The 14,673-nt window shown below is 42.3% G+C and overlaps 1 protein-coding gene across 5 annotated transcripts in view; it reads left to right on the forward strand.

Annotated features, from left to right (window-relative positions):
* The window catches only part of Bend7 (BEN domain containing 7), a 111,868-nt gene extending 97,627 nt beyond the window's left edge, over nucleotides 1-14,241 (forward strand). The window contains exon 8 of one of the 5 annotated variants that reach the window (XM_047520530.1): nucleotides 13,973-14,241. In XM_047520530.1, the coding sequence (XP_047376486.1) occupies nucleotides 13,973-14,022 (50 nt within the window). In that variant the 3' untranslated portion in view covers nucleotides 14,023-14,241. The remainder of the gene's footprint in view (nucleotides 1-13,972) is intronic. The other 4 variants (XM_047520526.1, XM_047520525.1, XM_047520533.1 and 1 more) reach the window with 4 other exon arrangements.
* Nucleotides 14,242-14,673: the final 432 nt, after the last annotated feature.

A 14,673-nucleotide genomic window follows, 5' to 3' on the forward strand; every position in this document is an offset into this window, starting at 1 on the left:
CTACAGGTTTCTATTGCAGGAAGAAGGGGCTGAGGAATGCCCTTCCTCCCACCTCATACGCCCTACCTTGAGGCAAGGATTCCTTTTGGAAACTCTTCTACTCCATCCTTAGCAGCCTTGAGGTTTCATACAGCAATAGTTTCTCACCTCTTTGAGATGAGTAGTAAGTTCCATTTTTCCATTCATAGAACAAATTTACATCAAGAAAAACATCACTTTTATATATCTACGAAAAAGACATAACTGCATGCTACTTATTTTCATTGTTCCTTTAAAAATTTATAAATGAAAAACAAGCCCATACCTTCAGCCATCCATTTCTCAATTATTTTGAGGGACATAGGTCACAGATGAGGCCAGGGGTACAGGAGAAGGACGTCCTGATTGAACAGCAGGAGACTGACCCTGCCATTAACCACCAAGTAACCCCAGGCGAGTTCTGAACCTCCCTGCCCCTGTCACCCCACACAGGCTTGGGGCTGTGTGACCATGCACTTCTTCAGGCAGTTGCTTTCAACAGTGACTCTTTCTGTCCTTCAGATAACCAAAAAACAGCCAAATGAACCAAGAGGAGCCTGGCCCTCTTCCCGCTTCGTTCTTGAGATCATCCTATTACTAGGAAAGTAGCCAAAAGATAAGCAACAGAGAGGAGGAAGCCCCATCAGAACAGTCAGTCCTTAAAGTGGATTTCACCCCAGGTGAGGTAAACCATGGCTTTAGCCTCCTGTCATTTGCCCAGAAAGCCCATGGCTGTTTTTGTAATTGTCCCTGCCCACAGGACTGCTATCTGCCTTCTACTTGACCCACCTGGCTTTCCTGCCCAAAAAATAGCTGTGCTTTAGACCAGCCTCCTGCTACTCCCCCTCCTGAAATGTGCTTCTTCTCTCCTGCCTGGGGTCCAGTCAGACCCTTTCTTCCAGGCCACTCAGTACCCTCCTGTGTCCCTGTACAACCCTCCTCCTCGAGCCTGTTTCCCTTCCTGTCACCATCTTCTTTGAATCCTCAGTGTCTTCTGACAGGGCCTCAGAACAGAAGCCCCTAACTCCGACTTCTTTGTTTGAGCTGCTATGACAAAATACCACAGATTGGATCATAAGCAACAAACATTTACTGTTCACAGGTCTGGAAGCCAGAAAGCAAGACTGAAGTAGACTTGGTTTCTGGTAAAAGCCCACTTTCTGGTTCACAGCTGGTGCCATCTAGCTGTGCCCTCACCTGGTGGAAGGGGCAGGGGAGCCATTTGGGGCCTGTTTTATAAGGACACTAATCCAGTTCGCAAAGGCTCCACCCTCAAGACCTAATTGCTTCCCAATTCCACTTCCTAATCCCAACCCCGTGGGGGCTGGGATTTCAGGGTATGAATTTAAGGGAATGTAAACATTCAGACCACAGCATCTGGGCAGTTGAGAGTACTCCTGCCTTCCCAGTGTTGCTGTGGTCACTGTGGCTGCCTGGAGTAGGATGGTTAAGTGACATTGTGTGCTTTACGCACACACATTCCTTCTTGTGAGCCTGGCCAAATCCCTGGAGGGGGAGGTAGACCCCTTTTTATACATGCAGAAAGCAAAGCTCCCTTGAATGTCTGGGCTCAGATCAGATGTCAGGGTGTGTTAATCTATCTTTAAAAGAAACAAGCAAAAACTGACCACACGCTGAAGCTCAGAGTAATGCAGAGCCCATAAGAGGCAGAGACAGGTTCAGCCCTCGGATGCCAAAACCCCTCTCTTCCACATGGATCTCAGCCCCACCATAACCAGAGTGCCCCCCTCCAAAAATCCTGTCCTCACCCTGGGTAGTCTGGGCTTTAAGAAGCCTCAGGCAATTAGGCAACACATAAAGCTGGGGTTCAGCATGGAGTGCCTCTGCAATAACCAATGTAGAGAGGGGTCCCGGACAGGAAAATCAATTCACCCAGAGCTCCACCTAGAGATTAGATTAGAGACAAGGCTTTTGGGTAGGGGGTCTCAAGCCTATGTCTATCATGCATTGGGAAGTATGTAGGGGCATCAGTTTTGTCTTAGGATGTTCAGCACGATGACTTGGATCCGGAGCCACTCTGGATATTTTAATAATGGGTTGAGGACGCGGATGCCAAGCATCCTACACTGAGCAAGTCAGGCCTGCTGCCCAAATCACCAGTGGAGCCCCCTGAGGCAACACTGAGCCCCTTCAACTAGATTTTCCTTTTGTGTTCCCTCCCTATTGTCTGTCACCTTGGCATTGACCAAAAGGACACAGTTTTTACTTCTGGGGCCCACTGCCTGCTTTCAGTCTGCCGGAGGATCAAGGCGTTCAGAAGCACGTGACTAGGCCTCTCTGTGCTCAGGACTTTTAATCTCCTTAATTGAAATTGATTGGCCTCTTGGGAGGCAGCTCTGCATTGGCCCCAAGCTTCAGCAGGCTATCAACTTTTGCTTATTTCTTTTAAAGACCAATTGACACACCACAGCATCTAATCTTCTCTCTGAATACCGGGCCCCTTTCCTGACCAGGAGCAAAATCAGAAACTCACACACAAAAACAGCCCAGGAAATAAAAGCTCCTGATAAAAATAAGGGAAGAATATTCTTGTCTCATTGTGGCTTAGCATTATACAAAAAGCCAGTCCAAACCCCATTACCAAGGAAAGATGTAATCAAATGGGAAAGGAGCAACGGGAGGGGTAGGGGGAAGAGTTGCCTTCTAAAGCTTGCAAGATAAATAGACTGGCCCGGAGCACATCTAAGAACCAGCTGCAAAAAAAGATAAAAAGGGAAGAAAAGTGAAAGAGCTTCTCAAGTTAAAAGAAATCCAAACATAAGAGAATTGTTTGAGCATCCAGATTTGTGTTCATCTAGGCATACCACTATCACCCTGAAGTGGCTTACAAACCGGTTTGGCAGGTCCTATCTCCTGGCAAAGCCTCTGAGAGGGCTCCTTATTTACCAGACTGATCACATATTCTGAAAATATACCTCAGGGAACCTTCCTGTGCCATACTGGTGGGTCACTGAACCACCTCGGCACTGGGCTTGAGAAAAGTTGTGCTGAGAGGCTCAGGCCACCTCACAGCTTCCAAGCCCCGTTCTCTGTTCCTGAACACCAAAGTCACACCAGAATATTAGAAGAAGAGGAAGCATCTTAGGAGCAAGTTAGCACAGCACTGACAAGTCACATAATCTTTTTTTTTTTTGGGGGGGGGACATAATCTTTATTATAAAGCAATAAACTCATTCTAATAACTTGCTGCCTGAGCTAAAGATCAAATCTAGAGACCCGGGTTTTTAAAAGTAGAGAGAGATACAGCTGATTTGCTCTTGGAAATCTCAATTTTCAAAACAATTCAAGAAGAAAGTGGTTCTTGGTCTTAATGTTCCCTCTGTAGAGAAAATAAAACTTTTTCTTTACCCTCTTATATTCCATTACTGGAGCCTGTGAAGTAAACTGACAAATTTGAGATTAATAGGAGAAAAAATATTTAAAAATTTACTTGAGGGCTCGGGAGAAAGCTCAATTGGTAGAGTGCTTGCCTAGCAAGCACAAGGCCCTGGGTTCGATCCCCAGCACCAAAACAAAAGAAAGAAAAAAAAGAAAAAATTTACTTGAAGTAAATATTTTTACTTGCATGGACAGGGTGAACCTCACAAAAAGGAGGTGGCAAGACTGGTCAGTTTTGGGGGCTTATATACCATTCTAACAAAAAGCAATAAATTTTGAAGTGACTAGACAAAGTTAGTCTTCTAGGGATGGTAAACTGTGGAAGGTGAAATCTGTGGTAGATTATGGTTACTTGGTAAGATTTACGATGCCAGATCAAATCAGTGCTGTCTCAAGAGATAAAAATAGTGTTTAAGAGTTACTCTCTTCCTGGTATGGGAGAGAAGAACACTTTTACAAATGTAAGATTTTCCATTTTACAAAGGGAAATTTATCCCTGCTTTTAGAAAAGGAGGACAAAGAGTTTTTCCTCTGACTGCTTTTTCTCAGTTCTCTTCAGCTCAAAATAATCCTTATACCAAAGTGGCATGTTCTGGGGTGGCATATTCTGAATCCCTTCATTAGCAGTAGAAGCATAACCTAAGGATGAAGGAGCCGGTAAAATCTGTAAAGACAATGGCATATCTTTTTTCAATCATCATTGAACCAGAATCTAAGGGTGCCTCAGACACCATCAGCATTCAGTAAATATCTGTTGAGCACGTGAATAAACCAGTGGATGAATGGATGGGTGGATGGATGGGTGGGTGGATGGATATTGAATAAAATAGGACCGGAGCAACTGCAAAGTATAGAAGGGAAAATTGTAGCTTCCATAAAATACCATCAAGACAACCTGTTGGGCTGGGGATATAGCTCAGTTGGCAGAGTGCTTGCCTTGCAAGCACAAGGCCCTGGGTTCAGTCCTTAGCACCGCAAAAAAAAAACCTGTTGCAAAGCTTATGGCAGGAAGAGAGATCATTATCTTGCAGTCTTGACCGCATCTTAGAGTAGGGCAGGTAAATTCAAGATATTTGTGTTTACAAGTCTGGTTTAATGTGGGACTGATTAAGATTGGGGAAGGGTCATGATGTCATAGTTCAGGATCATGGATAGAGTAAGGTGTGTTAACAGGTATTTGCTGCTGCCTATCAGAAAGTTAAAGAGTGGGTTGGGGATGTAACTCAATGGTGGAGTGTTTCCCTAGTACATAGAAGGCCCTAGTTTGATCCTCACACAGGGATGTTGGGGGTGGGGTTAAGCAGTTTTAAGGGGGTTGGGGGAAGTTCCTAAAATAATAAAGTTGCTTGTAACCTCCATCTTCCTGGGCAAGCATTTCCAGCTATGATTAAACACATATTGGTAAAGACAGTGGATAGTAGTTCCATTCATGTTAGTGAAGATTCTGCAGCAGTTGTAATGTTAGTGCAGACATAAGGAAGCTATGTGGGTGATGATGGTTTCAGTCCTCAAGCTTATCTTAAATAAACCATTCTCTTTCCACAGTGTGGCATATGCAGATAGGAAAACTGTCCACAGGAGGACAAGCAAACCTAAGTGGATCCAGGACAGGGGTGGGTGGCTAAATTCTGGTTAAATAGGACTGACACATGTTGAACCATACAGGGATGAGGTAAGTCAGATTTGTCTTAGACTTCAGAATCCTGACAGGCAAGAACCCTGACAGGCAAGACCAGGTATAGAACTTTACAGACCTCAGTGAAAAATGAAAATGTGGGACCTCTTGTTTAAAAGCTAAGATTTTCAAACAATTTGGCAGGTCTTCAAAAAATTAGACATAAAATTACCATATGAACCATCAATTCTACTCCTAGGATTACACCCAAAAGTACTGAAAACAGGAACTCAAACACATACATGAATGTTTATAGAAGCACCATTTACAGTAACCAAAAGGTGGAAACAACCCAAGCATCCATCAACTGATAAATGGATAAGCAAAGAGGTCTGTCCATACAATGGAATATTATTGAACCACAAAAAGGAATGATGTTCTGATACACGCTCAACATGGATGAAACTTGAAGAAATTATACTAAAAAAATAATAAACCTGACTCAAAAGGATAAATATTATGTGATTCCACTTATACAGAATATCCAGAATATACTAATTGATGGAGACTGAAAGTATAGTTCAGGCCACCAGGGACTGAGGAGAGGGGACATAGGGCTTTACTACTTAATGGGTACAGAGTTTCTATTTGGAGTGTCAAAAGACTTCTGGAAATAGATATTGGTGATGATTGCACAAAACTGTAAATGCAGTGTATGTCCCTGAATTGTATACTTGAAATTGTTAAATGGCTAATTTCCTCTATATATGTATGTTCTATTTTTAATGTCACAAAATACTGCTATATATACTTTATCATAATAAATATGTTATTAAATAAGAAAATTTAAGAATAAGATGGCATCAGTGGAGCCTTGACCAAGAACAGGACTTCTGAGCATGGGACTCTATGGGAAGCCAGCCTGACCAAGAGGAGAGAAAACCTCAAATCCAGGTGGCATTCCATATTTGGAGACTAAGAGTGCTAAAAAAACCACTACACCCAGGCACTGCCTGGGACTCAGAGTCCACTTGGAACTCAACAAGAATGGAAAAAAAAAAAAAAAAAAAACTTAAAATCCTCACTTTCCTGATGCTACCTGTTCCCTCTTTAGCTTTCTGTAGTTCAAATCCAGAGATACAGATTCAAAGATCAGGAGACTTCATAGGTAACAATGTTTACGGGATGTTTTTCCTCCTGTTTCTTTATATCAGCTGTTACTTAACCCTCTCTTACTGTTAAAAACATAGTTAGCCAGATGCACAGAAGGGAACCATAATGTGCACTAAGTCCCTTCATGGAGAATTGAGCAACGTCTTCACCTGGCATCCATCGAGCACATATTTCCTGGGTTTCCCTCACTGCAAACTTCATCTCCCTCACTTGTCTGGTCTTCCTTTCACTCCCTAGCATTCATGGCAGCTCAGGTCAGCTGGGGTAGAATTGATTCTCCCAAGAGGGCACTAGAGGATTAAAGATGGGGAGAGAGAGGAGTGTCAGGGACAATTTTGGAGATCCAACAGTGTGGCCAGGAAGGATCTCTGGCCTTATCATCCTATTCACTCAGAGTCTGCAAATAATTTATATTAGGTACCAGTGAGAGGTGGGAGGGGAACAAAAAGGTGAGCAAGGCCTGACTCTGTCCCAAGAAACCTAATGAAAATCAGATTGCCTGCCTCCTTTGCTACATGTGCCTTAGGTCATGAGCCCTTGATCTGGGCTTTACCAAGCAGAAACGGTGCCTTTTTTTTGTGAGCCAAACCAAACGCGGGTCCCTTCCACCTGAGTTTTTGGAGCTGAGTTTGGAGCTGAAGTTTTCTTGCTTATGGCAAAATACATCTCTGCTCACTAGTGGCCTTCAGTTCTTCCACTTCTGGGTGGCCAGTCAATTGGAAAGTGGTTGCTGGCAGAGACTGGACCTCAAACAAAACATTTACCTTAAAGTTACAGGAAGCAGCCAGGTGTAGTAGTGCACGACTGTAATCCCATAATCCCAACAACTCAGGAAGCTGAGGCAGGAGGATCCCAAGTTTGAAGTCAGTCTTAGCAATTAAGTGAGGCCCTAGACCTCACTTAATTAACAAGAACCTGTTTCAAAAAAAAAAAAAAAAAAAAAAAAAAAGAAGAAGAAGAAGAAGAAAAAAGAAAGAAAGTTATAAGAAGTAGTTCTCAGCCTCTGATCCTGTCCATCACTGCAGGATTCTCCAACCATTACTAAAAGCTTCTATTATTTCTGGGACATTTCATGGGGACATTTCAAGGTACCTGTGTCCTTTCAACAACCATGTCCTGTAACTCTGCTTCTCGACAAGGATAGGTGCTACCTCAACCTCTGAAGGCCAGAAAACCCCAGGAAGTTGCCTTGCCCCAGTCCTGCCTCCTACCTCTGTGCCTGGGGGTCGGGAAGGACATCAACAGAGGCTAAAGAAGAGAGAAACCAGAATGGCCGCCACCACCACCCCAACTTGGGTCATTCTGTAGGTCCTCGAGCACTTCTGAATTCTGTGAGCGCAGTATGCAGCCTTGCTATGCTAAAACTTGCCCTTTGGGGTCAATGCCAGCCTTGGGATCTGCCCTCATAGCCCTCCAGGCAAACCCAAGTGAAGCCTAAATCCTGCCCATTTCAGTTTGGTCTGCAGTTCCCAAAATACTGGAAGCACAGGTCCAGGGTTTTTGCCACAGGGAAATATCAGTATGTTGTAAGTCCTATTCTCCTCCGCTCATCTACTAGACGGTCAGCGTTGGGAGACTGGAACTTAAAACTGTGTGATGTTCCAAGGAGAGGTTTTAGAGCTACACTAGTCTTCCTTCAACAATTTTACTGAACCAATCTAGTAGTAAATGCTAATTTCCTTAACCAGTACTATTCACAGAATTTTTGTTTGGCTGAAGCCCTCACATTTCTGCATTTAAAAAAAAAAAACCACACAAACATGTGCAGTCATCTTTATTTCAATTCACAAATACATTAGTTCAACCTCAGAGATTTGTTAGGAACATTACAAATATTTACAGTAGAGAAGTGAAACCATCGTGGGTCTTGCTAAGGATCTAACTACGTGCATTTGCAATCCATTCATTTAAAAACGTGACTGGTTTTGTTTGAAATTTCCACTGTCTAGTGGAAAAAGCCAAATATTACCTTAGGCCTGTTTTTTCTAAAATCTTTTCTAGCAGGACATTACCTTAGGAAAACGTGTTGAAATAGTGCCCCCTATGGAGCAGCGTCTCCACTACCATGTTTTGTTCTCAAATCCCAAAACCCCCACCATTCCAAGAGCCTTCCTCTGCAAATGTAATTTTTAAAAACTTTCTTAGTTGTAGATGGACACAGTACCTTTATTTTATTTATTTATTTTTATGTCATGCTGAGGATCAAACCCAGTGCCTCACAGGTAGCTAAGCAAGGGTTCTACCACTGAGCTACAACCCCTACTGCAAATGTACTTTTAAAAAACCCTAACATTTACTGAACATGTTTCGTGGGTCAGACATGGTCGCGTGGTCTCATTTAATCTTCACAATAACCCTATGAGAGAAATAGTATTACTGTTACCTCAAGTTCACAAATGAGGAAGTATGTTCCAGGAGAGCAGGTCACCTCCCCAGCATCATGGAGCTGGTCAATGGTGGAGCTAAGATTCTCACTTGTCCACATGCCCTCAGGATCCAGAATGAGACCTTCATCCTTTTAAATGCCAATTTTAATTCAGCGGAACCAGTGGACAGGCTTCAGATCTGGTCATGGTGAGTTTATCAGTAATAAAAGTTTATCAGTAATAAAAACAGCCAACATCTGTGTGCCTGCTATGTACCAAGCACTGTATGTTGTCTTTCATTTTAGCAACTCAGCAAAATATAGATTTATCCCCATTTTACAAATGAGAATCCTGAGGCTCAGTGAATTTGAGCAACATCCTGATGTCATGGTCATGACAACTAGGGCTCTAGGCCCAACTAGTTGAATTCAAAAACGATTCTCCTTCTGACTAACTGTGAGACCTTGGACAAGTTGTTTGACCTCTCTATGCCTGTATTTTCCTACCTGTACTTATCTGGTAGGATTACTCCAGGGATTCAGTGAGTCAATACATGCCACGTGCATAGAACTATCCCTACTACAGAGTAGGAGCTCAATAAACGTGAGCTGTTGTCATTACTGCTCCAAAGGCATGCTTTCTTTTTCCCATTAGAACCTCTGTGCCACAGTCTTTTCTGGGATAAGAATAAATTACATGGGCTGGGGTTGTGGTTTGGCGGTTCAGCACTTGCCTAGCATTGTGTGGGGTACTGGGTTTGATCCTCAGCACCACATAAAAATAAATAAAATAAAATCCATTGACAACTAAAAAATTCTGAAAAAGAATAAATTACATCTTAAAATAAGCAAGATTCTCTTGCTGCAATGAAGCTTAAGGTTTAGATTAGGGGAAAAAAATCAACTACAGTCTAAACACATCTATATCACAGTTCCCCCAAATGCTCTCAAGGAAGTAAATCCAGTGAAATACCAGGAAAAGTTGAGTTCATGGAGAGAATGGGCTCCATTTAAGCCTCCTTCTTCTACCCTGTCTCCATCCTTTCCTTTCTCACCAGGTTCTAGAAGGTGAATTCATCTTTTCAGACTTACAAGAATAAATTTGCTGTATATATTCACGCTCATTATGACTGCCAAAGTTAGTCCTTTTTCTGGTCCTGGGAGAAAGGTCTAAAAGATCTAAAGATCAAGGTTGACTTCTGGTCCAGCTTTTTACTGTGTGGCCAGCCATAAATTCACTAATCTCCAATTTATAGTTTGCAATCTGTGAAAGACATCCGCCTCACCAGATTTATGTGAGGATCAAATTAATAATGCATGTTAAGATGTAAGATGCCTTGTAAACCATAAATCATAATGCATAGGAGAAACATGTCCCTTTGATTGGACTGGCAAGAAACCTGAGTCTTGGCCTGCTCAGTCATCACATTTAGGAGACGTAGCAGTAGCTTCCTGGGCGCATACCTCAAGAAGCTGCCCAGGGGGCTAGGGTGGGCAATGGTAAAGCATTTGTCTATCATGTGTGAGGTCCTGGGTTTATCCCCAGCACTGTACACAAAAGGGAAAGGGAGAAGGAAAAGAAGAGTAGGAGGAGGAAAAGGAGGAGGAGGAGGAAAAGGAGGAGGAGGAGGAGGAGGAGGAGGAAAAAGACACCACCTAGGATTTCACCTTCCTGGAGGCAGGTTTGCGTGGGGGCATGTGTTGGGAAGATCCTTTAGTGGTGGTCAAGTGTGAGGAGGGAGCCATATGTGAGTGGAGAGGATGGGCTGGGGAAAAACCTGCTAGCAAAATTGGTTTAGAACAGCCCAATGCCTATTGGCAGTAGATCAGGGAAAAGTGGGTTACCTCCAAGTCTGAAACAAACACCCTAGGATAAGCGAATTCACCCTACTTAGGGATATTGGGAAGTTCTTAGGGATAGGATTAGGTGGAAGCTGTTTTCTTCCTTGCTTGCTTTCTTCTCCTCCTCCTCCTCCTCCTCCTTCTTTTTGATATATAATTTAGGAGGATTAATGCCAATGAGACACACATCCCTCTGAAAATAATCCACCAGCTCCAACATAATAAATAAGCAGAAATTTAAGAACAGAAAAACTGTTATTTAGAACAAGAACTGTGGACTGTGCCAAAGGAGCTATTATCAATGGCAAGATTACCTGGAACACATTGTCCCCTGATAACACTGAATGTATACATGACAACAGGCTTCATGGACAGGAAGAATCAGTTGTGCAAGAGCACCTCATTCAGCAAAGGCCTGGAGGGACAGAGATTGAGAGGGCAGACCTAAGTGGGCAAAGAGTAAATGACCCAGAAAAAGATGGGGTTCTTGAGGATCAAACTGCCCCTGAGACAGACCACCCACTATAACTTTCCACAAAGTTACTGTCAAGCTTCTTCCAAATTGCTTCCTTTCACAAGTTCACAGAACCAAAACAGTTCATAAAATTATCTGCCATTCCTGCTGTCAAATATGACAGGCACATGAGACTCACCAACTAAAGCACAGGTCCACCCTGACATGCATCTAAAAGGATGGGAACCATACACAATCACAATCCCTTGGTTTAATGAATCCGATGAATACAAAACTCAGTGAGCAACATTTACCAATCATCTACATAAATGACATTTGGCAGGCCAAAAACATTTTTTTGTGTGTGGTACTGAAGACTGAACCCAGGGTCTCACATGTGCTAGGCAAGTACTCTACAGCTGGTTTTAGCCCAGGCCAAAATTTCTTGATACCATGGACCATTTCTCACAGACTGTATATTACACATTACCACTGTTGTAACCTTGAGCACCTATAGGGTATTGCATATTATGCGAATACATTAGTCCATTTTCTGTTGCTATAACAAAATACCTAAAGCGGGGTACTTATAATTTTAAAAAAGTTTATGAAGGATGTTTTGGAAGCTGAATGTCCAAGATCAGAGACATTCACCATCTGGCCTCTGATGAGAGCTCTCCTGGCTAATCATAACATAGCTAATGGCATCATGGTGGGAGTATAGGCAAGAGGGAGAGATCACATGGAAAGAGGGAGAGATCACATGGAAAGAGGGAGAGATCCAATGGCAAGACTGGAAGCCTGAGAGATTCAGATGTCAGGTTCACTCTTTTTTTTTTTTTTTTTTTTTTTTGCAGTGCTGGGGATTGAACCCAGGGCCTTGTGCTTGCACGGCAAGCACTCTACCGACTGAGCTATCTCCCCAGCCCTCACTCTTTTAATAACAACCCATTCTTGCAGGAATTCACTCACTTCCAGAAACCAGCATTAATTCTTTCTGAGAGTGATGCCCCTGTTACCTAATGACCTCCCACTAGACCCCATCTCTTTTTTATTTTTTATTTTCTAGTACTGGGGATTGAACCCACACATACTCTACCACTGAGCTAAACCCCATCCCTTTTTATTTTTATTTTCAGACAGGGTTTCACTAAGTTACCAGACTGACCTCACATTTGTGCTCCTCTTGCCTCAGCTTCCCAGGAACTGGGCCACTGTGCCTGGTAAGGCCCTGCCTCTTAAAGGGTCCACCACTTCTCAACATCTCCACTCTGGGGACCAGGCTTCCAGTACATGAACCCTTGGGGGATACACTCAAACCATATCCAAACTATAGTAGCAGGTCATAAAATTAAACCTATACACACACTTGTAGGCAACACAAATACCAGAAAAGCTGTGAAGCTATTCTTAAAATATCAGATTATAAACAGCTTTCAAAGTCCATAATTTAACTATATGGGATATGTTCCCAGTTTCCTGCAAGTTCTAATCTCTGGGTAACATCTTTTCCTGGTTTTGCCCTCTCAGCCCTTCCACCAGTTTTATAACTCAATTCCCTATATTAAATCCCTCTCTGTATGAAATCACTAAAGTGATTTCCACTTTTTCTGACTACTTACTGATAAGTCTTCTTCAATGTCTTTCCTTTATACATTTGTGTAAAAATGCAAGTATTTATGTTTGGATCCCTCTCCTTTGTTCTTCTTGCTGAGTTCTTCAGTATGACCTTTCTGCTTTTAATTTTTTTAAATTTTATCACTTCTTTACCCTCTCAACAGTGGCAGGCAAAATTTGAATTTGCCTCTAATTATGCTCCTCTGCCTTTAGACCATTGTTATATTAGACTGCAAAACAACTTTAAAGCAATGAGAAGGCCCAATCCTTTCCTCTGGGGACACCTCTACTTCCCAGCATTACTGAACATTTTGTCCCATTAAGTCATTAGAAAGAAGGTCTGCCACAGCAAGACTCTGCCCCTGTGGACAGGAGCTATGCATAACTAATGAACAGGAAAATTGGTATCAAAATGGCCTGAATGGTCTCAATGTGTCTCTAATAACTTCCAAATCGCCCAGTCTTGATTTCCCTGTACATCTTTTTTTTCTTCCTAAATGAATACTCCAAATCCTCACTATCCCACTAACATATTTTTTTTCCCACTAACATTTTTGAGTCTACATTTTCTCTTCCTTTCTTCCCAGTACACAGTACTTCATTTAGGAGAGGATTACACCAGATTCTCAAACTGTATACACCTTAAATACTAGTTAGTGGTCTTAGTCTCTAGTTGTAATGTTAAGATGCCAGAGATATCCAGCCCTGAGAGATTTCACGGTCAACTTTGTCTTATAGTATTGTAAATACCACATGGAATAAATACCAGATTTCTGTTTCAGATATGAGGTAAATGATGCTCAGAAGAGTTGACCATTTTTCCAATATCACATAGATAGTAGGAGGCAAAGTAGGATCTGAACCCAGTTCTTGCTGATGCCGCAGATCCTTCCAAAGACCGCGGTCAGCCAAGGAAAAAACAAAACAAACGAAAGCACTGGATTTTAAATTCTAGCAAAATGCTGTCACTGCTGTGTCTTATTGTGGTATTTCTTAGATTGAGCATTTCATGCAGGTATTTCTCAGCAACTATAGAAGCATTATCAGGAAACCTTTAGTCCATCAGCTTTGGCAGAGCTCATTCATGTGCCCTGGATCACACATACATACTGGACTACAGTTATTCCACCAAGGAGAGAGTGTGTCAGGACACAAGGAAGGAGACAGAGAGTAGGGAGATGATAAATTCTGCCTTTACAAATATGTTTCACCTATTATGACAAGCATGTGTCTTTCATGACTTGGCAAACTTACAATAAAAAAAATAAAGAGCTAGTGGCAAAGACAAAACACATGTCCACCAAATCTCTTTTTATTTTCTTCTTCCTGTATACACAGGAAGATTACATATTCAAGACTTTCTTGCCCTTAGATTGGGCCAGTGTAGCAGGGTTCTGATCTAAGGGCAGAAGTGATGTATACCACTTTCAAGCCTGGTCATTGAATCTGTCAACGTCGTCACCATAATCATCCTCTCTTTTCCTCTTAGGTGGCAAACTTTTGAGGCCACAAGATGAAGATGACACCATCACAAGATGACTGAAGTCCACATCCTTGAGTCAATTACTGGAGGAGAACTGCTAAGGAGTGCCATTTGATCTTCATCAAACAATGACCTATTGTGGTACTGGGGATAGAGCTCAGTTGTGGAACACTGGCCTAGCATATGTGAGGTCCTAGGTTCGATACCCAGCACTGAGGGAGAAGGAGGAGGAGGAGGAGGAAGGAGAAGGAGAAAGGGTTTTTTTGTTACTGTAGAGTAGCCTTACCTATCCTGACTAATATGGAGCTCACATATGCCAGGGATATTCAGAATCCCACAGAGGTCCTGAGAGAGCCTCTTGGATAAATCACTCATGGAAATAGGCCTTCAATATTTTGCTAAGGGATTTTTTCAGATTCTAAGTGTGTATGAAGACATATTTCTTTTCTGCTCTCCTACCTCTGAATTATCTTCTCATTCTCACTTTGTTGTGGTGTATTTGTTCCAAAGGGAAATAAATCAAGGACTTCATCAAGAAGCCTGACACACTTACTTTCCATTCTCATTGCAATAATACCTGAAAAGGGGGAAGTTTTATTATAATTTTATTCCCCCTCAGGGACCATTCTGAATTTTACTATCCTAATAGTTACTTCTTATTACAGTAAAACCTTGGGTAAACCAACAGGGATGGAGTTGTTCTGGAC

Source organism: Sciurus carolinensis, chromosome 12 (assembly GCF_902686445.1).
Source record: "Sciurus carolinensis chromosome 12, mSciCar1.2, whole genome shotgun sequence".
Lineage (NCBI taxonomy): Eukaryota > Metazoa > Chordata > Mammalia > Rodentia > Sciuridae > Sciurus > Sciurus carolinensis.